The sequence below is a fragment of the Balearica regulorum genome, chromosome 2 (genome assembly GCF_011004875.1).
Source record: "Balearica regulorum gibbericeps isolate bBalReg1 chromosome 2, bBalReg1.pri, whole genome shotgun sequence".
In the NCBI taxonomy this organism is placed as follows: domain Eukaryota; kingdom Metazoa; phylum Chordata; class Aves; order Gruiformes; family Gruidae; genus Balearica; species Balearica regulorum.
The window spans coordinates 133,419,837-133,444,744 of NC_046185.1; the positions used below are offsets into that span (position 1 = coordinate 133,419,837).

General features: G+C 41.2%; 1 protein-coding gene across 2 annotated transcripts in view; it reads left to right on the top strand.

The window, feature by feature from the left end:
• Positions 1 to 24,908, top strand: part of RAPGEF5 (Rap guanine nucleotide exchange factor 5) — a 161,076-nt gene that overhangs the window by 130,550 nt on the left and 5,618 nt on the right. For both annotated transcript variants that reach the window (XM_075746030.1, XM_075746028.1), the window contains 9 exons: positions 124 to 202; positions 3,234 to 3,383; positions 6,680 to 6,777; positions 8,572 to 8,694; positions 9,906 to 10,084; positions 13,382 to 13,472; positions 16,152 to 16,202; positions 17,329 to 17,416; positions 20,794 to 20,858. In XM_075746030.1, the coding sequence (XP_075602145.1) occupies positions 124 to 202; positions 3,234 to 3,383; positions 6,680 to 6,777; positions 8,572 to 8,694; positions 9,906 to 10,084; positions 13,382 to 13,472; positions 16,152 to 16,202; positions 17,329 to 17,416; positions 20,794 to 20,858 (924 nt within the window). The remainder of the gene's footprint in view (positions 1 to 123; positions 203 to 3,233; positions 3,384 to 6,679; positions 6,778 to 8,571; positions 8,695 to 9,905; positions 10,085 to 13,381; positions 13,473 to 16,151; positions 16,203 to 17,328; positions 17,417 to 20,793; positions 20,859 to 24,908) is intronic.

Consider the following 24,908-nt stretch of genomic DNA (forward strand, 5'->3'; position numbering starts at 1 on the left):
GACGTACAGGCTGAATGCTGTGTTCTGTGAATTACTGCTTTGTAAAGGGCAGGGATGCAAAGAGTGCCTGTTGTCTTTTTTTTTATTGGTTTTTTTTTTTTCTTCTCTCCCACTCCCTCACAGAACAAAACCTTTTTCCACCAGTTCAGTCTAAAGGAGAACTGGCTGCAACACAGAGGAACCATGAATGACACAGAAGAAAGTAAGTATGATTGAAAGAGGGGAGGAAAAACTCCAAAACTGCAAAATTGTTTCTCAAGGGCTGCCCATAACGTAAATTTTTTTTTAACTGACATACAGCTTCTGAACAGGACCTTAGGGTCACAAAAGAAGACACATTTAACTGTGTAAGGTTACCTTCCTGCCTCCTACTTTACAGGGGTTCAACAGTGACATGGTATCTCAAGGGGGTTTTGCCCCATCTGGTTCCTTGAGCAGCCCTGTAGCAGAGCTGTGTGTCTCCCAGGAGTGCTGGCAGCCCATCCAACAGGCGTTATTCCTGCTCTATTTTGTGCTTTCGGTCTCTTGACCGAGATCTTGGTTGTGAAAGGTGAATGAATAAGCCTGTCACACGAAATGGCCCGGGACTTGCTAACTCAGGGAATGCACGTGAGTTCCTTCTCTCCTTGAAAAAGTCTCTGTGTGGAGTGCAAGGTGCCACTTCACTTTAATGTCAACCATTTCAAAATGCAATTTTTCTTCATTGCTACTAATGCAATAACACAGTGAGGCTGTCAGCCTCCTGTAATGCCTGTACGAGGAAGGAGGCAGAGAGGAGGAGAACACCGTGTACACAAGCAGGGGAACGGGCAGAAGGACCTCCTACCTGGAAGTCTTGCCCTTTGATGATATATCTTTGTTTCTCACTGGGAACAAACCTCCGGAAGTTCACTTGGAGTCAGTATATTTTTAGTGCTCATTTGTGACAGAATAAAAACTGAGCTCCTTCAATGCCAAGTCTTTCTGCACAATACATGCTGCTGATAGATATCCTCTTTCCATGCTTCAAATATAAGTTTGTTTGAGGTTTATGTTATCAAGGCTGCTTCTAAAAATGTCATTTTTGGATGAGGACCTCCACGCTCATTCTTCTTCTTAAAGTCAGACACAGCTCATGGGTGAATGGGGAGGGAAATGTGCTGGCACCAGAGAGGGGACAGACTGCACGGCTGTGGGGACAGGAAGGGCAGGACCCAGCGAGGCCAGCCTCGACAGGGTTAAATTGCTTTTATCTCACTCCTTGAGAGCATAACCCATGGAGGATGATAGGATTGAGGGAATGAAATAGCAAAAGTGAAGTTGGGGAGAGGAGAGGCAGGTGCTGAGGGTGGACATCCAAGTCAGTGCGGTGGAGTGTTGCTGACCGGTGGCACTTGTGGAGGGTGGGTCTGTCCAAGGTGCACCATGCCACTTGACCGGAGGCAATTTATCTCCTAATGTAAGCATTACCAGGGTGACCTGCAGCCTATGGCTGCTTCCTCCCACTGGCATTCCCTCCTGCATCTCATAGAGGAGCAGCACAGGCTCCTGGAAGAGACGACATGGTCCATGCCAGCAGGTACTGCAGATGGGATGTTTGAAGGGTGCATGGGAGAGCAGACTTGGGAGAATCAGTAGGGTGGTGGTGCTTGAGAACCTACCTGTGGGTTGGTTTAGTTCAGTGTTAAACAAAGGATATGTCAGGAGCTCAGTTACAAATTAACATATTGCTGTCATCTTCCTCTCCTGAAGGAGGGAGAGGGGGAGATTTCAAACAAATTCGCTGTAGGCAAGTTATGTTGCATGCTGCATATGGAGGCTGAATATTTTCTGTCAGCTTTTTTAAAATTTATTTTTCTACCTAGTAGTTTAGAGTGCAGTTTGATGTCTCTATCTTTTCGTGAGTTATGTCCATTCTGAAGAGAGATTCTACCATAGGATCAGCATCTGATTTACTGTCTGTCAGCAGAGACAGGTTAAGAAAAAATTATAAAATCAAATTGCTTTTCTTCCCCAAGGTTAAATGTTAAGTTCCTCCTTCCTTCTCATCCTCACTTTTCCTTTACTACAAGACAAAAAATAGATATTCTTGAGGATACAGTTATTAACTGCTTCTGGCATGGTCTCAGTTAATGAAAGTGCCCTGAAGCCATGAATATTTGTAGAACAAGCAAAGAGCTAGCGCTGCATACATCTGTCAGTTAAAAAAAAAATAAAAAATATTACAGCATTTCTGGAGAAGAAAAATTTTGTCTTACACAGACATGGTAGCAGCCTGTCTGCAACAAGAAGTGCTAGAGTAGAAGGAAATGGAAAATTTAATTAAGCACTGAAGTGAGTATGAAACCAGGAGTTGTGGTGATTCTTATTAGCAAATGTTGTAATTTTTGAAACATTTATGCAAGTCTGCAGCTCTGTTTCTTCCAAGTATGGCATCTGTATTTCAAAGAACTGGCTACAGCAAACTCGGCAAAAGATGCAAACCTAAAATTCTGGCAAGCAGAGAGTGCGTACATCCCTTTCTGTAGCAGAAGGAAAGTACTAGCTGAGCTGACCACAGCATTACTGCTGGGATTCTCCCTCCCAGAGCCAGACTCATGGACTTCAGTGGAAGTGATGAGCCCAGGGAATTTCTCCAAACCAGTTCTTTTTATGTGTGCTGCAAGTGATTCAGGGAAAGAGTTGTCAGAACTAATTGCATTGCTGTTTGGGCAGCCTCTGCTGGTGCTAAAATATTCTGGCAATGCGACTAGTTTAGATGTCTAGACAGATAAGCTAGTGAGAGTGGTTGAAGACTGGGGAGCGCTGTTCTGGCGAAGCCTCCTGTTCCAGGTGGAAGTGGAGGTCCAAAATAATTTCCACAGCAGATGTAAAATGCACTGAAAGGACAGTGATTTATCTGAACCTAAAAGGAAGGGAGAAAAGATGGCAACAGCTGAGTTTGCGAAGAAGATAGGCAGTAGAGGAGGTTGTCCGTGACAAATCCTCACAGTATGCAGTCTTAAATAGATACTGCTGTGGGGGTCTCTGTTTCCATTTGCTTGTCCTTCTTATTTCCCAGGGAGAGGAGGTGGGAAGGGAGAAAATGGTGATGTTCATGCTTAGTTTCATGTCCCTGTGGGTCAGGGCACAGCAGCTGCCCTTCCTGCAGCCAGGCAGCTGAGGTATTGCCATGGTCGAGTCTGTGAGATTCTCCCCTGCGCTGTTCAGGTGTCTCTGCCTACTGCTGAGCGTGTCTTTCTTCCTTTGTGCAGTTTTCTGCCGTGTGTATATAACAGAGCACTCCTATGTCAGTGTAAAAGCTCAAGTATCCACTTCAGCTCAGGAGATACTGAAGATTGTAGCAGAAAAGATCCAGTACCCGGAGGAGGAGTTGGCGCTCGTGACAGTCACGTTCTCTGGTGGTAAGTAACTTCCCTTCATCTGCTTACTCACCTTGTAGTGCATCACGGAAGGGAGGGCTGACATTTTCTGGTCCAAGGATACAGCTGTTCCTGTGTGGGCCCACAGCTGGATGACCACGGGAACAATGAGGAGCTGCTTCCCAGAGAGTTGTTTCCATGGCAACAGCTCATTCTTGGGTACCATCAGATACAGCATCTCCTTGCTGGGAAGGGAGTGCAAAGGACTCTCAGTCTCCAACAATATTGCAAGATTTTATTTTTTCCCCACAGATAAATCTCCTACTTTTGCATTTAAATTAATTTGGAAGGCAATGAGGCATGGTTTGCTTTAGAAATATAAAAGGGAATAACAAATACTATATGTGTGGCTGTTTCCTCATTTATGACATGGGTAATGAATATTCTCCAGCAGAAAAGAGGGAGACGTATATTTGCACAGTTGAGATACTGAGAGCAATCTAAGCAATATTTTGTTAGCAGTCTTGCTTACAACTGACATTTTTTGCCTATTATTTTAGTGTTTCTCATTGAACTTTTTTAAGGAAGACCAGACTGATCATGGGCTGATATAGCCAAATGCCCAAGATTTTCTTTGGCGTCTGTCAGGTTTCAAGCTCTTAGGTCAGATAGTTTTGCTCATTGTGTGTTTTTTGGCTCTTAGGGAGCATACAGGAAGCAATTTAATTAGGTGCATGGAAATGCCAAGCTGGATCTCCAAAAAAGACTAAGTGTGCGGAATATTTTGGCCATATTCTCTGATAACATTAGTTGGTGTCGATCCCCTGGGACAAAGGATGCACTGTGGTGGTTTTACCTCAGCTGGCAGCTGAGCACCACACAGCTGCTCGCTCACTGCCCCCCATCAGGATGGGGAAGAGAATTGGAAAACTTAAAGTGGGAAAACTCGTGGGTTGAGATAAAGACAGTTTAATAGGTAAAGCAAAAGCCACGCACACAAGCAAAGCAAAGCAAGGAATTCATTCACCACTTCCCATGGGCAGGCAGGTGTTCAGCCATCTCCAGGAAAGCAGGGCTCCATCATGTGTAACGGTTACTTGGGAAGACAAAGGCCATCACTCCGAATGCTGCCCCCACCCCCCCCCCCCACCCCCTTCCTCTTCCCCCAGGCTCCTTATAAGCTGAGCATGACATCATATGGTATGGAGTATCCCTTTGGTCACTTTGGGTCACCTGTCTGTGTTTCCTCCCAACTTCTTGTGCACCCCCAGCCATCCTGCTGGCAGGGCAGTGCAAGAAGCAGAAAAGGCCTTGGCCCCGTGTAAACACTGCTCAACAATAGGTCCATGGAACAAAAATATCTCTATATTATCAACACTGGTTTCCAGCACAAATCCAAAACATATCCCCACACTAGCTACTACGAAGAAAATTAACCCTCTCAGCTGAAACCAGGACATGCACCCGTAGAGATATGGCACTCATTGCTACTTCTTTGCCAGTCTAGTTAAATGAAACAAATGCTGGCTTGTTCTGTTTGTTTATTTGATTCAGAAGTTGAAGGTCGTGTTTTTCCCCCCCCCCCAGCTCAATTACAGAACCATTTTTTTGCAGGGCACCATTGTGAGTGGCAGGGAGATGGTGCCCTGCTCTGGCTGTTGAGAGCCTGGGCACGGAGCGGCCACACGGGAGCATTATATGCAGGTGTCCTGGCCAGCCGGGCTACACCATTTGCAGGCATGCTCTTTTTACCCTTGTGTGTGCCCAAATTTGCCTTCAGTGTGTTTTATGCCACTGCAAAATCACTGTGCTGCTGTTGTTTTTCAGGTCTTGTGCTCAAGTTTTGCTCTGATAGCAATAAATCTGGTGCTAACTGCCTACTTAGCTAAAGAAAACCAACAATTCATAAATAATGAAACACACTATTATCTTTATACCACATTGATTCCCAAGAAAGCCACAGAATAGAAGTGGTTGCCACTTGGCTGTTCAATAAGAAACAATAGTTAAAATGCAGGTACAATAGGACTGTCATTTGTACATGACCATTGTAACCTCTGAAATGTTATTTAGTCACATTGCCTGAATTGGAGATACCACAATTTCAGTATCTTTGTTATTATGCATTGTCACTCCTGTGCTGTGAGCAATAAACACCAGCCTGCCACGCTTTTTTGTTTTGTTTTGGTTTTTTTTTTGCTATTTGCATGATTCAGAAGTGTCATCTGCTGTCCACTTGGAGGGCAGCAGTATGAGCATTGGAGAACATGTTTTTATTGTACTGAAATGAAGAAACAAGCTCTTTTTATTCAATTTACCTTGAGGAAACATACTGGCAGTTCAACATAAATGTATCGGGTGTTGGTGTGAGCATGGCTAAGAGGGAAAACAGGAGAACAGGCTAAAATGGTGTTTGGCTCTCAGAGTCCTCCTGGTCCTACTCCTCCCTCATGGACAATTAAAAGTCCAATGTAGCTGTCAACATGCTTGTAGTGCTTTTGGGTCTACATCCATACAGCCACTGTAATCGAATCTCATGTGTCAGGTCTCCAGAAGAATACTTGGAGCCTACAGGAAGAGACAGTTTTCCCAGGGCAGTTTTTCAGCTGTGTTCAGGGTTTTGCTTTATTTTTCCCCACACCTTTACCCGGCGCATCTGAGATTGCCCGGAGCTGAACCACTCTGGAGTGGAGGAAAATAAAGTCCTTTCTCTTTGCTACCAGTTTCGTGTGTCCTGCTCTTTTACTCAGATGTTTCCTAAATAAATTGCTGTAGTTCTAGAGGAATTTCTGTAAATACTGTACTATAAAGGACTCTTCAGCTCTGTTCCATGGGGTGAATTGCATTGAGTTGGGATCCTTTAAACTTCTTTTCCCGTTGAATGGCTGTGGCTACTGATGACATCTCCACCCCTGCTCTTGTCCGCCAGTGACACACAACAGCTCGGTCTCTGGAGCGAGACACTTTGCTCTAACAACAGTCACTGTAGGTACGTTAGATACACTGGGTTGAAATGAAATGTTCTATAGTGCATAGGAGCTTAGACTAGATTATTTAAGGGCTTCTTTCTGTTCTGTCCTCTGTGAAGTCCAGGTTGAAAGCAGATGTTGGAAGTTTTTGTGCTCTAGTCCAGTATCAGAGACATCTTGCCTTTATTGTGCCTGAGTAGTGTGGAGATGCTGGTTCCCATAGGGACTGGATATGATGCTTAGTTACATTCTAATAAGTTGATGTGGCTTTACAAATGTATTTATAATGTTTTTCTATTATAATAATAATTTATATCCAGCTTTTATTCCTTTTCTGAAGCTTTTGTGTTTTGTTTTGTGTTTTTGCAGAAAAACATGAACTACAACCAAATGACTTGGCTATCTCAAAATCTTTTGAGTCATCCAGTCGTATGTTTGTCTACCGAAAAGATCTGACTGATTCTTTGGTAAGGATCTGTATTGCATGCTTCCCATTTTTTATTTGTCTCATTCCAGATCAAGAACTTAATATTCCTCTCAGAGTGGTTTTTCAATACAGAATTTATTTTTTGCTTCCCTAGTAAAGCTTACTGAGCTGCTCTGTATCTAGAAAAAAAAATATCTTGCATTAACAGCAGTTATTGGACTGAACAGTAATGGAATTTGTTCATCAATTTCAAATAGACCAAAGCTTCTGTACAGCTTAAATCTTTCAATCTACATCAGCCTGGAAAAGCTGACTTGTGCTTGTACAGGACTGGATGGGATGAGGATTATTCAGGGCCCATGTCACTCTTCTATTCCCCCCCCGCCTTGTGCCTCTGTAGCACTTAGAGTGGCTGGTAAATAATCATACAAAGTGATGGACAAACTCTGTGGAATTACTACATGTAGAAATAGATGTCGTGTGAGTTCTACTGAACTTACTGGGCACCAGCGTGACCCGAGTGTTGTGGCAGCTACAGGGTCAGCCTATGGTTGGCATGTATCACTGGTGGTATCTCCCCTTCCCTTCCTTCGTCTGTCTGTCTGTCTCTCCATCCTCTTGCTGGTGCTGGGGAGTGGAGCAGGTTGAAGGGCAGCAGATCTCTGTCATTCCCTCTGTCCTCAGAAACCAGGATTGCAAACTTTCTCCCTCCGTGATTTCCCAAAATGCCAGTGAGGCAGGAACATTGGAAAAAATAATTCTTTGAGTGCCTCATTAGTTTTCTGCTAATTATGCAGATCTTTTGAGGAAAGCACAAGGACGGTATCACAACTGACTTCTATGTGTTGTCAGTACCACTAGGGATCTGTGCATTCATCCTAGGGATGAGAAATGTCTATTTACATTTTGTTGGATCAATGTGCCCCGAAGAGCTGATGTGCTGCTATCACTGTAATCTGTCATCCCCGTTATCTCCGGTGTTCTAGCCACCTCTAAAAATGTGAATATTGAGGGACGGCTTCCAGTGCAGACAGGTGACAGCCAATCTAGTTTCATTAGTTACATAATAAAAATAGCAAAACTTGCTGTAACTGTCAGAAATATAGCACCAAAGTAATAGCTTAACTGATAAGAATAATCTTTCATCTTGGCAGATAGTTCACATGCCAAGTTTCAGCCTGATGAGGTCAAAAAACCCAAGACAAATGCAAACCTTTCAAAATGTGAGCTAATAATGGAAATGTCAAATGATCCTTGATACCAACAGTACCAGTGCACTCCATAGTAATATGCTAAGTAACTTTTATGAATCAGGACCCACAGTGTTTTACTGTTTGGTACGTTTGATTTATGTTTGGAGTAAATTAATCATAAAATGGATGGATTTAAGTTATTTGTAAAGGTGGATTGGTGGGCAAGTTGCATGTATTTATTCTAAATCCAATGTGTTTGCAGAATGATTCCTTTATCTTATGATACAAAAATTTCCTGGTGTCTTAATTCAGATTTTATTTCCTGATGGCTTCAGGGATTTTATTTTCATTATGCTGTCTGCTTGGTCAGTGTTATACTCAAAGTTTAGAGAGACAGAGAGAGAGGCCTAATCCAATAGGAAGTCATTGATCCTATTGACCCATTTCCTTTTTCAAGCTATTTATTAAATAGACTATAAAGCCTTGATTTTGATTAGTGGCCGGGGTGGGGGGGGAACCATCAGAGTGCTCTTAGAGAAGGTTATTACTCAGCTCTGTTTTGTACCTTGATCCAGTAGCTGTTTCATTGCAGAACTTTTGGGGTTTGCTCAGGATTTTTTTGCTCTTGGCTATTGATTTAGAACCCATTTGCTGAAAATGAGGAATTGCAGCAAAGGTCTGTGAGAATTTTGGGAATCAATACCTGGGATCTTGCCTTGGAACTAACAAACTTTGACTGGAGCCTCTTCAATGCAATTCATGAGGTAAGAAGCACCATGTCCACTTCCAGGTATATTACTGTCATGCAGCATTGTGCTGTTATGATTTCCTGATGTTACACGCATCAGTATTCCTTGGTTCTCAGTTCACTGTCCTGACAGTATGATTTGGCAGCTCTCAGTAGTGGTGGCATTGAATCAAGTCCAAGTTACAAACCTGTTGCAAGGTTTGTAACTTCCCTGTGCTGGGGCATCTTGTATGTCCTTTGTATACTTGATGGGTTTTATGGAGATTTGCCTCAAGAAAGTAAAAGAGCATGATTATTCTCTAAAAACTGTCTGTGTGAATATGTTATATATGCAAATTGTCCTTTGCATTCAATAATGTTCCAGTAAATACAGGACTCCACAAATAGGTGTCCTTGATACCACTTTAACCACAAAAGAATTCACAATTTCAGCAATTTAGACGGTCACATTACTGTTCTTGTTAGGCTTCAGTGAGATAAAAAATACTGTGCAGGCTTTATAAAATGGGATAATGGCCCACTTCAGTGCCCATTGGGTTGTTTCAATGACTTTGATAGGTTCTGGTGTGAGCCGCTGAGTAAAATACAGTTAACAATACAAAATGTCACTTGAAAATATCAGTCACTGAAAAGCATGGTGGATTTCTGAGAAAATGAATGGGAAATTCCCTTACTTTTCATCGGATGCTTTCCTTGATCTTTCATTTTAGCTTCTTTTATTCAGCTTAGATACTTTAAATCTAGAGCTGGTCAAGTTTGGTGTGTGGTGGGGTTTTTTTTGTTTTGGTTTGGTTTTGCTTTTTTTTTTTTTGCACAGCAATCAATGCCCACACCTCTCTTCCTGAAATCTGGGCTATTTTTAGGAAGAAGTTTGAATGGAAATTTTTCAGATGCTGCAATGCTCTGGTATAGTTCTTTTTTCATACAGAAGTGATGAAATACAGAAAGACAGAGATTGTTTATGTGCTGTATCTGGCTGTAGCCAGAAGTGGAACTGCAGGAAATCTCACTAAGAAAAGCGCATCTTGCAGGACTTCCAGTCCACCAGCCTCTAGACTTTGCTAAGTCAAACCTGGACCCTGAATCATTTGTGATTGGCTCATGTATAATAAAAAAATAACCATCTGTAACCAAGTCTTGTTTCAAAAACATGCTTCTAAATGGTTTGTAATTCCTTTACATTTAAATTGGTTTTATATCCCTAATAATGTTATCAATGTCTTCCAGCAAGAGCTGATATACTTCACGTTCAGCAGACAGGGCAGTGCTGAAAACACCGAGAATCTCAGTCTTCTGCTTCAAAGGTGCAACGAGGTCCAGCTTTGGGTTGCCACTGAGATACTCCTGTGCAGCCAGCTCTGCAAACGTGTACAGCTAGTCAAAAAGTTTATCAAGATTGCTGCCCAGTAAGTTACTAAACCTGCAACAAAAATTCTTGAATTCACATGCATTATTTGATGGGAAAGGAGAAGTAAAATTTTTTGTGCAAGTGCAAAGAAAGAAAACTAATTTGTCATCCCACGTTTTAACAGTGTAGTAAGCATATCTGGATAAAACAGTCCATACGTAACAACAGCAAACACTGGCCAAAACTAGATGTCGTGGGGTGTGTGCTGCTCAAATCTTCCCAGCAGCGTGACCGCTGTATCTGCAGTGTCAACAGCAAAATCCCTGATGGTGCAGAGATACCTCCTTTCTTAGCAGAGATAAACTGAGGACCGTATTACAAAACTATTTGAGCAGCAACACAGTTATTCCTCAAAGGCTACATGGAAACAAAAAACCCCCTCTGTTGTAATCCTGAAAGTGCTACATCTAGAGGGAAACTGGCTGCAGTAAACTGTTGCCCTGTGTTGTCTTCTCTGGAGTACTCTATTGGAGGGGGAGATCTTAATTACAGTTGATGGTCTATTCTTGCACTATTACTAAGCAGTGCTGGCATTTATTCTATGACTTGGAAGAGAATACAAATATATACTATACAAAGAGAGTTCTTTTCACTGTAATCACCCTTATTTTAGTAACCAAGGGAATCGAGCAATTTAAATATGTGCAACCATTCTCCTTGCCTCTCTCTCCACTTGTTGGTCTTCTGCAATATTTGAATATGCATGTTCATGAAAAATGTATAATTTGTTCCTTCATTGACGAGGTTAATTTAATTTGCAGTGCACTTACATAGAAAGGACTGTTCTCTGCTGAAGCACTGCCTTTGGTGAAATGAATTCTTCGAATCTAATCTACTGTAACTTATAAATGTGATTTGATTTAGTTTGCAAGTTGTATGGTATCGAGTAATACATTCATTTTCTGCCGTATCAATGGCCAAATTTGGTCCAATTATAGCAAAAACAGTTGGTTCTGTGTGCCTGCCTTGCACTGCAGTAGCATTAATTTGCATTCCAAGAGAAGTTTCGTGTCTGTCCCACATGAATAGGAAATATTTGTCACCAGACTAAAATGTTGCTCTATTTGAATCAATTTAATCTCTGTTAAGTGAAAAGCCAAAGTTGTGGAGACTACATGCAGTTGTCAGTAAACAGTAGACAGGCTCTCCCAGTGCATTGCAGAAGCACCCATCATTGTAGTGTGTAGACTGTGAAGTGATGGATACACAAATAAGTGAGTCTGTAGTTTGCTAGAGATCTTTTTTCATCAGAAAAGCAGCTTTCTGAAAGAAGACATTATCGTATCTCATCACTTCTGGAAGAGTTGATGAAAGAGGAACAATTAGGGTGTAGGGATGGTGTGCCAAGCACAGGACTCTCATCATGAGGCACAAGCCGAGCAGCCCTGCTAATTTGTTTATGACTAAGGCAGAGACGTAGGAAGCTGTTCTCTGCTCCCAGATTTGGCCAGGAATCTGTATCTCTGACTTTCAGCTTGTCAGCAAAGCACCAGGACTAAGATCTCATGTTCAACATTTGTGTGCTTCATTGCTGAGGAACACCTGAAGAAGATGGAAGGCTTTTTGCACAGTGTCTCCATACATAAAGGAGAGACAGAGTTTTTGAGACATGGATACCTACACTTCTCTTGACGAGCTAGTCTAAAATAGAAATCAAGTGATTCGATAGAGAAAATTAATTAGCATGTTGTTAGAAATGAACATCCTGAGGAGTTGTAGAAACAGGTCAAGGTAGGGTTGGAATAAATGGATTACAACAGCAACCTTCTTGCTTCCCAAGTGGTGGCTGACTGTGAAAGATGTACCTTGTGAGAAATGGGCCCATCCAGTAGACGCTTTATCTGAGCTGTGCTGGACACCTTTCTTGTTTTGGAATGAATTACCTTTGGGAGCTGCCTGACTTTAATGATAAAAGGAGCCTGAGCAACAAAGTTAGGATTAACTTTAAGACAGCTGAAGTGCGAAATACGCTGTCTCAAGATAGTACACAGCGATGAGTGCAAGCTTTGTAAAACTTGTAACAAGTGCTGGCGTGTTTCCAGTCCAAGGCCTTGGCACGTACTTTTCCCTGATGATAAATCCCAGTGAAGGCAGTGGATTAATTTGTACTTAAAATTATCTTAAAAGAGGATTCTCACTCCCCCCCCTCCATGTATGTTTATAATGGTCTTCAAGAATCTACAAGAGAAAGGGGAGTCTTTCTGTTTGAAAAGGACTTGATCTTTCAGAATTTCAAATTTCATAACGGACTAGAAATAAGCAGAGTCTGGTTGTATATAGTAAAATGTCAAAGAATAGGAGTATCAAGCACATTCTGTAGGGACCTGTATTGGAACCAGTGCTAACTGCAACTAATTTATAGGGATATATAAATTCAACATTAATCAGATTTTCAGACAATAAAAATGATGAGGGATTGCAAATGCATTGAAGGATAGAAAAAAAAAAAAAGAATGATCTAAGGAGGCTGGTGGCATGTGCAAACAACAGTAGGATAAGATTTAATTTAGATAGATGCAAAGTAATTCAGCAAGGGAATGCTAATACTGAGCTGAAGAAATAAATGTATGATTGTAAAGAACAGTACTGTGACAAAGGTCCTTGGGTGATAATGGATGACAAATTAAAGGCAAGGACAAAGTGTGATGCTGTTCCAAATAAATAATTTGATATTTGTTTTATACTTGCATAGAAGAAAGGTGTAAGAACTTAGAGCCGAAACAGTAATTATGTTTCTCCTTCCCTCCCCATTGTCTCACTACATCTCCTTGGTAAAAAGGAAATGCATGAGAGAAAAGTTAAAATAAATTACAAAGAATTCAATGAAGGATAATAACAATATGGAAAAGTAGATTGCAGCCCGTGACCACAGAAAGAAATTGAAGGAACCAGTGATGTACAATTTACAGAAAAGATGAAAAAGGGGATGAAAATATTTATAATACAATAGAATAGAGGTCAAGGAATTATTCTGTATGGTAAAGGACAGCTGAGAGTAACTTGAACATTGAAAAGGGAAAATTACTTTTGACAGCAAAGGAAAAAAAATAACCTGCCAACAACAGGGTTGATGAGACAGTGGAACGTTTGCTAAAAAACTTCTTAGAGACCCCATCACCTAGACTGCAGGTGGCCATGAGAGGACATTTAATGAGTTCATTATGTGGAAGATGATTGTGTGTTAGTCCTGAGCATTGAAATGGGACTCAGTAACCTAGGATACCTCTGCATTCCATTTATCTCTTATTCTGAGTACAAAAAATCAGAATACAGTGTTCATATTTTTATTCCACAGCTGTAAAGCCCAAAGAAATCTGAATTCGTTCTTTGCTATTGTTATGGGTCTCAACACTGCATCTGTCAGCCGGCTGTCTCAGACCTGGGAGGTAAGACGCATCTTTGTTATCTTTTAGACCCTGTCAAAACCATTTCTCGCAAAGATGGTATACTGGTGAATTAAGTTTTCTTTCTAATTACTGGTTTTTCGTGCTGAAATCAAACAGGCAGCAAGTGTAGGTAGAGAAGCTTCTTTGTGACCTGAAACATTCAATACACAGCTATTCAAATAAAACCAAATGCATCCTTCTAAAGCTTTTAAATAAGAACAAAGTAAGGAGATCTTACCCTCTTAAAAAAAAAAAAAAAAAAAAAGTCAGGTAAATTATCTTAGCATTTTAATTAGATGTCAGATTATAAGGGTGGCTCCAAACAGGCAATCCCTTATTATGGAATAATTTCATTTAAAAAAATACAAAGTGGAAATAAACCCTTTTTAATTGTCCTTGATCAGCTCTTCTGCAGCTGCTCATTTTGAATAACAAAGTTAGGAAATGGGCCATGAATAAGGAGCATACTGGAGAACAGAGGTTATCTGCTAAAGAAGCTACCAGTTGCTAGACAGAGCATGGGATGTTTAGAGGAGGGTCCCACTGGGATCTGTGTTTATATTGTGGATTTTTTTTTACATCCAAGTAAATTATTGAGTGGTAATATCTGCAAGCTTACTATACTTGCTGATGAACCAAAAATTGGAGAAGGGGTAATTTAGTGTAATGGGGTGAAGCTTCATGCCTCCCCCATGCCCCCAACGCCACAAGCGGGCAGTGCTCAAAAAACGTCAGTCTATAATACAAAGCGTCAGAGAATGGCTGTCATCTGCCTTGGAGGTACTCTTGAGCACCAACAGCTGAAACCAAATGGCCATCAGAGACTTACAACCCTATCTAACACCATCCAGAGCCAAATCTTCCCCCTTAGCTGAAATCATGCATATGGAAACATCACTGCCTATGTCAGCGGCTTTGGCACACAGAGAAACGAGGGCAGTGACTGCTTCTGTGGGAACGATTTCACAGGGACTTGGACAGGCGAGGAGGAGCTATCTTTAAATAACAGGTAAAGCAAAAGTTTTACAGAAAAATACATACCTGAGGATTACAATACAGAAACTCTTTGTCTCTCTGACTTTTAAAATGCCTTGGCCATTAGGGAACATTTGCCCTTGCCTGCTCTTATGGTTGCCTTCCTTCCATTTCTCTGGGCTTTGGTAGCAGAGTGGAAAGGACTAAGTATTGTCCCAAAGGCACCCACCCGGTGGCAATGGTGTCGATCTCTTCCGCACAGAAACACACAGAACTCTGTTGTGTGATGAGACCTCTGGAGATCACGTGCTGCTAGTGGACTTCTCTCAGGAAGAGCAGAATGTATTGCTTGTCGGAACAAGGAGTGCATTTGCTTATGTATCATTGTAAATATGTCACGTTTCTGTCTGTAAAATATTTATGAAGTCACATGCATTTTTTTTTATTATTTGTAAAACTTTACTGCACTGGAAATTTCAAAAGCAGAAGGTTATTTGCATTAGTAATATGACTTCTAGAAAGTAGAGCAATGTTTATAAATTAATTATAATTGCTTACACATGTAAATGAAGCCACCTAAATTTAAGCAACCATTTAGACACTAAATTATATTGGCTCTGCACTTGAATTCTTAAATAAGTAGTATGCTCCCAAGCATATTCTTCTACTTTTTTCTACAGCTTGCAGTGTCTTAATGAGCCTAACTTTCCCTGATTGAAGATATTAAAAATTTGCAATTGCAATTCCATGTTCAGTTATTTTACCATTTTAATCATACAGCACATCTACTTAATCTTAATTGTTCTAAATCCCTTTTCTCTTGGTAGTGTCATTGTGGCTGTCAGGGTCTAAGGACAAAGGCAGGACAGGATTTATACTAAGATGGGATATCTTTTACTAGACTAACTAGTATGGTTGGAAAAAATAGACAGGCTTTAAGGTCCACACACCATTCTTCGAGTCTGAAATACCAGGAGCAAAATTGAAAGTGAAGAACAATTGCTTTGAGTATAATGAGGTGAATCCATTAAAGCATCTTGGAGATAAAAGGGAGCAGATGCTTGTGGAGCAAGGCGGGTGTTATCATGTAGGGCAAGAAGGTAGTTAGTGCTTGGGCTCCCTTGGTATATGGTTTTATACCTCTTGGTGGGATTAGGGTGAAATACCATAGATTAAGTCATTGTTTTTTAAGGAAAGTTCTCTCTGGTACCAGCATGTGCCAGTAGTAATGCTGGTCAGCACTGGGGGCGATGTATCGAACGCCACTGAGTGTTACACCTGCTAATTTCTAGAACTCATGTTTTAGGGAAAGATTGATTACAACAAATGATTTAACCTGGATGTGATCACAGTATCAGAATTCTTAGCCTGTATTACTGCTCCTAACTTGATATGGATACTAAGGTAAATGCAGCAGACATGGAAGCTAGGGAAGAAAATAAAAACAGCTGCTAACAAGCAGCTTCCATAAAAGAAGAATGCAGGTCCCTGAGGCAAGGCTGCAGGGTCTGGTGCCTCACTGGCATCACACTGAACATGGTCTGTAATTAGGGCTCTTGGAGCTAGGGAGCAGAGGTTAACTGCCTGTTGGTCCTTACAGCAGGCACTTCACACACGACAATCTCATGGAAGAAAATGCCTCAGCATTTTTCTGCCTAAATCAGCTTTTTTTGTTTTTTTTTCCCTCTGTTTTCCCCACTTCAGAAAATTCCTGGGAAGTTCAAGAAACTTTTCACTGAACTTGAAAGTTTGACGGTAAGTACGGTGTTGACAGCAGAACGGCATTGCTTGTCTTTACCAGCCTTCTTTCTTCCTAATTTATTTGGAGGCTGCCTGTCATTGTCTGGAGCTGGAACTTATGTCAGATCTGTGATTTGCTAAAGGCCACACAACCAGCCAGAGCTCAGAGGTGGTCTCCAAACACGAAAAGGAAAAGGCTGTATTCCTGACAGCTGGAGGAAGAGCTGGAGGAAGGGCAGAGAGAGGCAAATGTAGTGTTGGTTCCCCAGCATCAATTTGGAAGCCATTCTTTTGCTATGGTGGTTAATCAGCCTTTATCTGAAGCAATGTGCTGTGGATCAGGAGAATGGGAGGACAGCTGAAGCTGGTTTTTTAAATAAATTAAAAAAAAAAATCAAAATCTGAGGCTAAGGGTCTTTGTCGCCATTATCAAAGCTGAATAAACAAGTGTTTCCTCTGGCTGTCATGGAAGTGGGTGTGTGGTGAGATCACTGCCTGGCATGGGGAACATGAGATCCAGCCTTTAATGGCTGTCATGCTTCTGTACTTAGTATCCTTTATAAATGAATGTTTTTTCAAGATTATGTGTGAGCTGGTGTACAAAAATGTTCATTTATATGGGAAATTGTGATGATTTTTTGAATTACTTACACAACACCACTGAAACATACTTTCATTTTCTTTGAAAATCTGCAATATGATCCATTGATCTGAGAGCAGTTTTTTGTTGGAATTTGTTTTGTTGGTGTTTGGTGGGGATTTTTTTTGTTATTTTTTAAAAAGAAATTAATCAGCAATACATTCTGTGATACAGTTTGTGCTAGATAGTAAGCTCAAGAGATTCTGCTAATAGAAATTTGTGGGGAAATGACAGAGGAGTCCCAGTGAATCTGTTCTGCAGCTTACTCCCATTTTAGCACTGCTTCATCTAAAAGAACGTAATTGCTTTTGTTTCTTTCACAGTTTACATTTCTTGTTCAGTTTAGTAAGTCACCTAGCTGAGAAAACCTTTATCTACCTCGTTTCCTGAAGAAACCTGTTATATCTAAATCATGTTCAGATCATAAGCCCGTAATGGATTTAGAATTGCTCTTTTTATAGCCTATTGATTTTTCTCTTTATTACCCAAATGGTTTTGTAGGACCCTTCTCTGAATCACAAAGCTTACAGAGATGCATTCAAGAAAATGAAATCTCCAAAAATCCCCTTCATGCCCTTACTTCTGAAAGGTAATGTTAAAGCTTGGCTGGCTCTTCTTCTTTGTGGTTAATTGAAGTAAGTGTAAGGTGATTTTTTTCCTTTAGGTGGCCTTGTGATAAATATGTGGCAGATGTGGTGGTATCTACAAGATAGCAAACACTTGGTCTGGATATTAAACTGCTGCCTTTTAAGACAGGGGGAAGATGGCAATTTTCACACAGGTTTTTCAAACTTCAGTATCTTCCCGTCAGGTGTGGGTAGAGCAGTGTGCCATTGCTTTGGCCGCATCCTCCTCAGTGGAGAAGCGAAACCTTGCAGACACCTGAACGGGGCATCAGCTACGCTGCTGGTCTGAGGTGCTCACCCTGCCAAAACTACCTGGTGTCACCCTGAAGGCAGAACCTGCCCTGTCTGTCCTGAGAAGAGAGGATTGTAAAGTCTCTTATAGGTCTGAAAGAGATAAATAAAACATTATTATTAAAAAAAAATATTAAAAATTGTGTTAAAAAATAAATTAAAACTACTTGCTTTAACGCAGTGAGCTAGCCAGCTAATTAAGTGGCAGGTATTTCAAATGTTCTGTTGTCTTAGAGTCATTAATTATTAATTGTCTTGTCTTTGAACATGGCAAATTCATTTGATTATTACTGTATTTCAAAAGTGTTCTCTTTAGGCTGTTTATTCCAGCCTGCTGCTGCAAGTTTAAAATGTTTGAAGGCAGTTCTCTAGATCTGTCGGTGACAGTTCAGGAGCCATCAGGCATTTCCCCTCTTCGCACACATCAAAGGAATTTGCATTAATTCAGATAGATACAATTATCAAGGCTTCGAAATCAATATTTTTTTCAGTGTTCTCAAGTATCTCTTGTCTGCAAACAAAGGAGGCAAACATAAACAAATAACCTGTAGCAATGATGTTTGCACAGCACTACAATATGGTGTATAAGAACATGCGTGTAAGCAGCATTTATGTCTCTCAAACATATTGGAGATAGCAAGGAGGCTTTGCAAAATAATACAGTAATCTTCTTCAATACAATGGTCCAGAAGGAGATATTGCCAGGGCTGGTAATTCCCAAAGTATTGCACAGTATATAGGACTTTGTTCCATGTCACGCGTGTTTGTATTAATGTTATTTCCAAGACCAGTAAAATAAGTATTGATAGCCTGGAAATCATTAATAACTCAACAAATCACTGTATTTCAACACAAGAGGAACAAAAGTAGTTTCAACAAAAACCTGAAAATTATTAATAACCTTTCTTTAATGATGAAAAATAATTCTAGAGTGTCCTTTTAAAGTTAATTAAATCTAAATGCAGAGCACTCTTACAGCACACAGACATGGCTTTTGAAAATCAGGCAGGTTTTTCAAATACGTAATAAAATACTGTGATGTACCCTTACAACATAGCTCAGATGCAATTTTCTGCTCCACTGAATTTATCTAGACTTTTAGTTGCTGGCAGCAAAGCAAATTTCTGTTCCTTCCACCCTCGGAGATATATACATTGCTGTCATTGACTTAAAAAGCTGTGTGGAAATTTTTGCTTCCAGTAGAAGTTCTTCATTAGAAGTGACGGACGGTTTTTAGCTGCATTGATACAGAGACAAGTAATGCCTATGTCCTGAAGCTGTGTCCTTTCCCTTTCCCTGGGAGCCCCAAGGCAGCCCAGCAGAGGAGGTGTAGAGGATCCTGCTCCCTCCTTTCCCCTGATTTTTAAGATGCTGCTGTGGGGCAGAGAGGTGCTGGAGGCATCCTCAGCATGTGCCATGTTTGCCCCTCTTGCTCAGGAGTGCCGGCTGGCGTCCTGCGTGGCCGGGCTGGCATCCCACTGGCGTCCTGCGTGGCTGGGCTGGCCTCCTGCCTGCCCAAGGCAGACCCCAGCTCAGCTGCCTTGGGGCGCAGGACCTCTTCATCACCCCTCATGCACAGCTCTGCCTAATGAGTCCCAGCCCGCGGGTTTCCACCAGCATATGAAGCCATTAACATTTCCTTTCTAAGCAATTCAAATGTCCCTCAGGCACAGAGCGAGTCTTTGAAACAAAAGGAAATAAAGCAAGTGGGCTGTTTTGGGGGAGGATGAAGGGGTACAAGATGTGACAAAGCAGCCCCCAGTGTCAGCTGCAGGTTTCCAGTCCTAAAATCCCCCGAAACTGGGGGGACCAAGTTGGCTTCAGAGGGAGTCCTGGGGATGAGCACAGGAGCAATGCTGAGATGCACAGTTAGACTGGTGGGTTGGGGGTTGTCACCACTTCTGAGAGGGAGATGTTACCCATTTACTGTGTGACATTCGCCTGCTGGAAGACACAGCTGTTACTTTTAAGAGGTAATGGTATCAGAGTGCTGTCTCGTTACAATAGTGCCATCTCCTCCTGCTGCTCCTGGGTACCCGCACATCCAGGAGAGAGCTGATAGGGGGCATGGCAGTGAGGGTGCTCCTGGTAGTGTTTTCAGTAACCTGGAGGATGCACTATTGGAGGCAGAGCTTCAGTCCCCACAGATAATCTGTCCATATCCTTGATACTTCATGTCCAAGATAGGTCTTGCTTTGTGTCCTAACATGCATTAGAAAAATGGAGAAAATGACCTCAAGTTACTGTTTTAATTGTAATCTTAGTTTAGTAACATTTTTTTCGCCAGATATTCCCCTCTGTCCAGTTTATTCCACTGTGTTCAGTTCCTTTCCTGGAGCCAAATGTAGACCTTTTCCTTTTCCTCTCACTGACCTTTTTGGTGCCTTTGCAAATTCTCTCCAACAACACTGTGTAAAAGTGTTTTTTCCCTAGCCATAATGCTTATTTCAAGGCTTTGAACTTTAGTTTGGTGGCTTGTGTTTAATCTCCCCAGCTGGTCTCTGCTGTAGCCTCGGTCTCCGTGGGGTGACTTCAGCATCATTGTGTCCCACAGAGCAAGGTGAGGGGTGTCAGAGCCGAGTCTGTTGTCTGGTAGCTCTGTCCTCACGGAGCTCTGGGCTCGGGGACCGGCCAGCCCCAGCCTGGGCACAGCCACGGGCAGCGTTGCCCGTTTGATGCCGCAGGGTGGGGAGAGCAGGTGTGCCATGAAGGGCCATCCCTCTGGATGCCCCTGCCTGCTCCCAGGCATCTTCTGTATGATATATATGCACCCCAGAAGTGACACAGACCAGGTTTAAAAAGGAATCTCTGCTCCTGCTTGAAAATCCTCCTCCTACGATGTTTACATTGTGTTGCTATTTGATAATCTCTGCATGTTATTATACCAGGCTTTTGTTCCCTTGTCCAAAGGTATTGTGTCAGTTCTTAATTGGATGTTTTCCTCTTTTTTTTTTTCTTTTTTGTTGCTGTTTAGTCATTTTACTTCTTTATATTAAACAATAAACAGAGCCATGAAAAATAATTCTCTTTCCTTTATTTTTTTTTTCAGATGTAACATTCATCCACGAAGGAAATAAAACCTTTCTGGATAACCTTGTTAATTTTGAAAAGCTGGTAAGCTAATTTTGTCTTTCCTGTTTTTCGAAGAGATTCATATTCTCTTCTTCCCTTTCCCCTCCTTATCTTGTAAGACTAAAAGGTTTTCTTCTGACTGAATTGGGAAGAAGTTAAACAGGGGTAAAAAAGAGCAAACAGGATAAAACAGCCAACAGTTTATCTCCCCTTCCCCTTTCCTCTGCCCCTCTCTCTTCTCACTCCTTTCTCCCCCAATTCTGTGTAAAATGGCTAAGCCAGTGATGGCCAGCATCAGTGCCACACAGGCCACTCAGTTTTCTCTCCTTTGCACTGCCTCGTGGACTATTTCTCTTCAGTTAATTTCTCTTGCTTCAGTTTTCTCTGAATTACGTTTCCTTTTTTTTTTTATCAAGGCACTAAGGAAAAGGTTTCTCTAGTTTATCACTTGCCACTGGTATGCTAATTCCAGACATCTTAAATGAAAGTAAAATTTTTGATCTAGGTTAGGTGATGAAGAAAATAATGCCTGAAATATGAATTAAACTGACGGTAAATACCACTATACTAACTTTTACATAGAGGGGCACTAACTGACATTGTCTCTTTGGCCACATTACTCTAGACATCATGTGACATCTACTCTGGCATGATATTACTCATTAGATTTCTCCAATTTGCATATTTCATTTCTTTGTTGATAACATTTTGGTAGTACTGAAAGCCACAGTTTATATATCTGAACAGTGGTGGAGTGGAGAGACTTTGATTATTATTTGTTGTTGTTGTTGTTGGTCCAGAGCATTTGATCAAGAAACCAAAATGTTCTTGCCAATGGCTCTAGATGTGCCACGGGATTGGTAGTCCAGATGGTGCCTGGTGAATTGTTCCCAACTATTTTCTCCATGTGTTTACACTTGTTTGAGAATGAGCATGCAACCATAGAGTTATTCATGAACCAGATGTTGAACTTATTTTCACATCCTATCATAATGTACGTTGTCTTTCAACTTGCAAGCAGATGTAGATTTTGACTTTTGAACCTGAGCTCCTTTTTTTTTGTGTTTTCTATTTGATTTCTGTACCTTTTCTTGTTGCAGAGTTTACAAGAACACTGATTTGCATTTAATGAAAGGTCTTCTTGTCCCAGGTCCATTAACTGTTTGACCTTTAGGTGTTTGCATAAAACTCATTAGCATGTTCTTCTTCATTGCCTCTTGGAAGTACATCCAATTAACATGTAAATTAAACTAGCCTTCGATGCACAATAATTGTTACTAAAATCCCCCCACTGGCCCATATATTTATTTAGTGAACATGTAGGTTCTGATTCTTGTTCCAGTCTTAGCCAGACCTTGTTAGTTTGTTTGTTGTTTAATCATGTATATGTTTAATGTATGCTGGGCTTGCTGGGTAAGATTCCCTCTTCTTTCTGTCACCGTTGTGTCTCCAGAGGCTGTGGGAGCTTTGCTAATTGACTTCAGCAAGCCAGGATTTCACCTTTTCCATGCAAATGGATAATGGGCATTTTTAAATGGCAGAGGGGGACAATCTGAGGTGATGGTGGTGGGGTGAGGGTTGTTCAAACTGACACCTCCTCCAAATTATTAGTCAGATCACGCCCTCAGGAACCTGCTGTCTCACAGAGCTCTGTGTACATATGAATGCAGGCAATAGTGCAAGCTTAGGAAGTGAGGGCTTAGGGGAGATTTAAATACGAGTGTATGGAAGCTCAGGCAGTACACGTGTTACACTGGTTCATTTGCATGCTGAGGTATTTAGTCAATGGGCATGAGCTTACTAACAAGATGCATCACAGGTGATCTGGTATACATCAGTTCACATTTCTTTTCTAATTATAAGGGCTTTGTCCCAAGGAAGAATGTCTTCCTTGGTGTTCTATACTGTGCTGAGCACTTCCTGGCCTCCGCTGAGAGAAATTAGGATTGACATTGACTCCTGCTTGGTTTGGTTCAAGCCACTGAATCTCACCTGAAAATTTGCTGTTGCGGAAAAAGAAGAAAAGGAGTACTCTACCATAGCAGGGGGGAATGCTTTGGGGAAGGAACTTACTGTCATAAATGCGTAGAATTTCTACTTATGAATTTCAAAGCAAAGATGGTTCCTTGAATCTCCATTTAATTTCTGCATTAAACATCTCACCTGAAGAAGGACTTGTCAGTCTGAACCATTGTTTTTTCCAACTATGTCAGTTGGTTTAATAAGATATATTCTCTCTCCCTACAATCCCTGCTTCTTTTACATTCTTAGACCATCGTGGCCTCAAGAATCCTACCGTGACTGAACTTGATTTGACATGACGTGATTGCAGCAAAGACAAAGTTAATTCAAAATATAAAGAAGGGAATTTGCAAACAGAAGAAAATGAAACAATCTTTTGTCTTAGGAATGTTACCTAGTTTTAGCAAAAGTTGAAGGGATTGCAGTGGTTTGTTTAACTCCATGTTGGCTAAATTCTAGTGTAGAATAGTGTTACATCGATACTTAGTACCGTGCCCACTGCCTCAACTAAATCTGAAGCAATAAATGAAAATACGGTCTTATACTGTTGCATCTCAAGGTATTTCCATGGTATTTACTGAGCTGCTTTACTGAAATGTGGGTGCTTCAGGTTTTTTTCTCCAGTCAGCCATCACCCATATCTTAGCAATGACATGTCTTAGCCACACTCCAGCAAACTCTAATACAGGTCAATGGCCATTACCATTTTAGATAATACCTTCTTACCTAGTGCCTTCAGCTGTAAGGACTGTGTACGTGCAGCTGAAGATTCTTAGCTCCCGCCCCCCAAATAGCCATGCAACTCTCAAACCTGAGTTTTTGCTGTCATCAGTTAAAGGAGTGCTAATGATCCAAGGTAGCTGGTAGGCTGAAAGGCCACAAGAAATGTGAGTTACTCATCACACTAACAGTATGCAAGCATACCTGTTTAAACAGTCAGGAAATAGCATTTGCTTTGCAGATGAATTGGCTGATTTTTTGTATTACAATTGGATCCCAGAGAGCTGAAAATGGACGGAGAGAAATGCCTAATTAGGCTACTAAAGCCAGGAGATTTGAGATTCTGCTTTAAGAGAGTGTTACACCAAAGAGGTTCTTCCATTACCAGAGCATCACCTTCAGAAGCCGGTCTTGGGATGGACCCTCACACTCACTGATTCAAGGGAGAAACAGCAAAGAATGACAGCGTGTGTGATAGTGGGGTCTCTCTTACTTCTAAAAGCCAAACGCAAATAGTATCAGCAGCAGCACTGGTGGAAGTTGTAGCTCTCCCAATCATGAAATCCAGATCATCTCATTAGAACTTCATTATAATCAGTGCAAGGACATCAGCACAAGAGATTGCATGATTTCATGGCAAATGAAGCACAGCGGGTAACAAGAGAAATGATTTTGATTCACTGATGAAGGGAATATGACGTTTCCGTTAAATGTGCTCTTGTGATAAGCTTTTCTGTAGAGGAGCCTTGTAAGCCACTCCCAGGGTGTCGAGAGATGAGCTGTTGTGCATCATTTTGATCTTAAACATACTCTGCTCAAGACAGTTAATCCTGTCTTCCTCTAATTATTTTTGAGGGAGATGTGAGAAGAGCAGCTGTTTGCATGATCTATTATATCATTCCTGCTAACTGCAATTTGTTTAAATTAGTTACTAGATTTGGTGAAGGGTTGCCACAGAAGCAGTCAAATAAAGAAAAAAAACCATAATGCCTCAAGAACTTTATGGGCAATATCTAGTGAAAATGAACACACTCCACTGATTTATAGTGAGCAATTCCAGTTTTCATAAGTTGAAGACCTGAGCCTGAATGAGAAACCAAACTTAAACCTTTTATTTCCTCTGCTTAATGTAAGTGAACATCCAATACTCCTGTTAGCACCAACTTTTTTTAAAAATAGTATACCTACAGTATAGTCTTATTTAGTACGTGTCTGCGGAGATGTGAGGGTGCTTGCTCTGCAGCATTTAGGCTATGGGCTATTTTTTCTGTGTTGGTTATTATATTGCAGAAACCTGCCTAGCTGGTACCAGTGCCTGATTGTGCTAGGCATTGTACAAGTATATGTTAC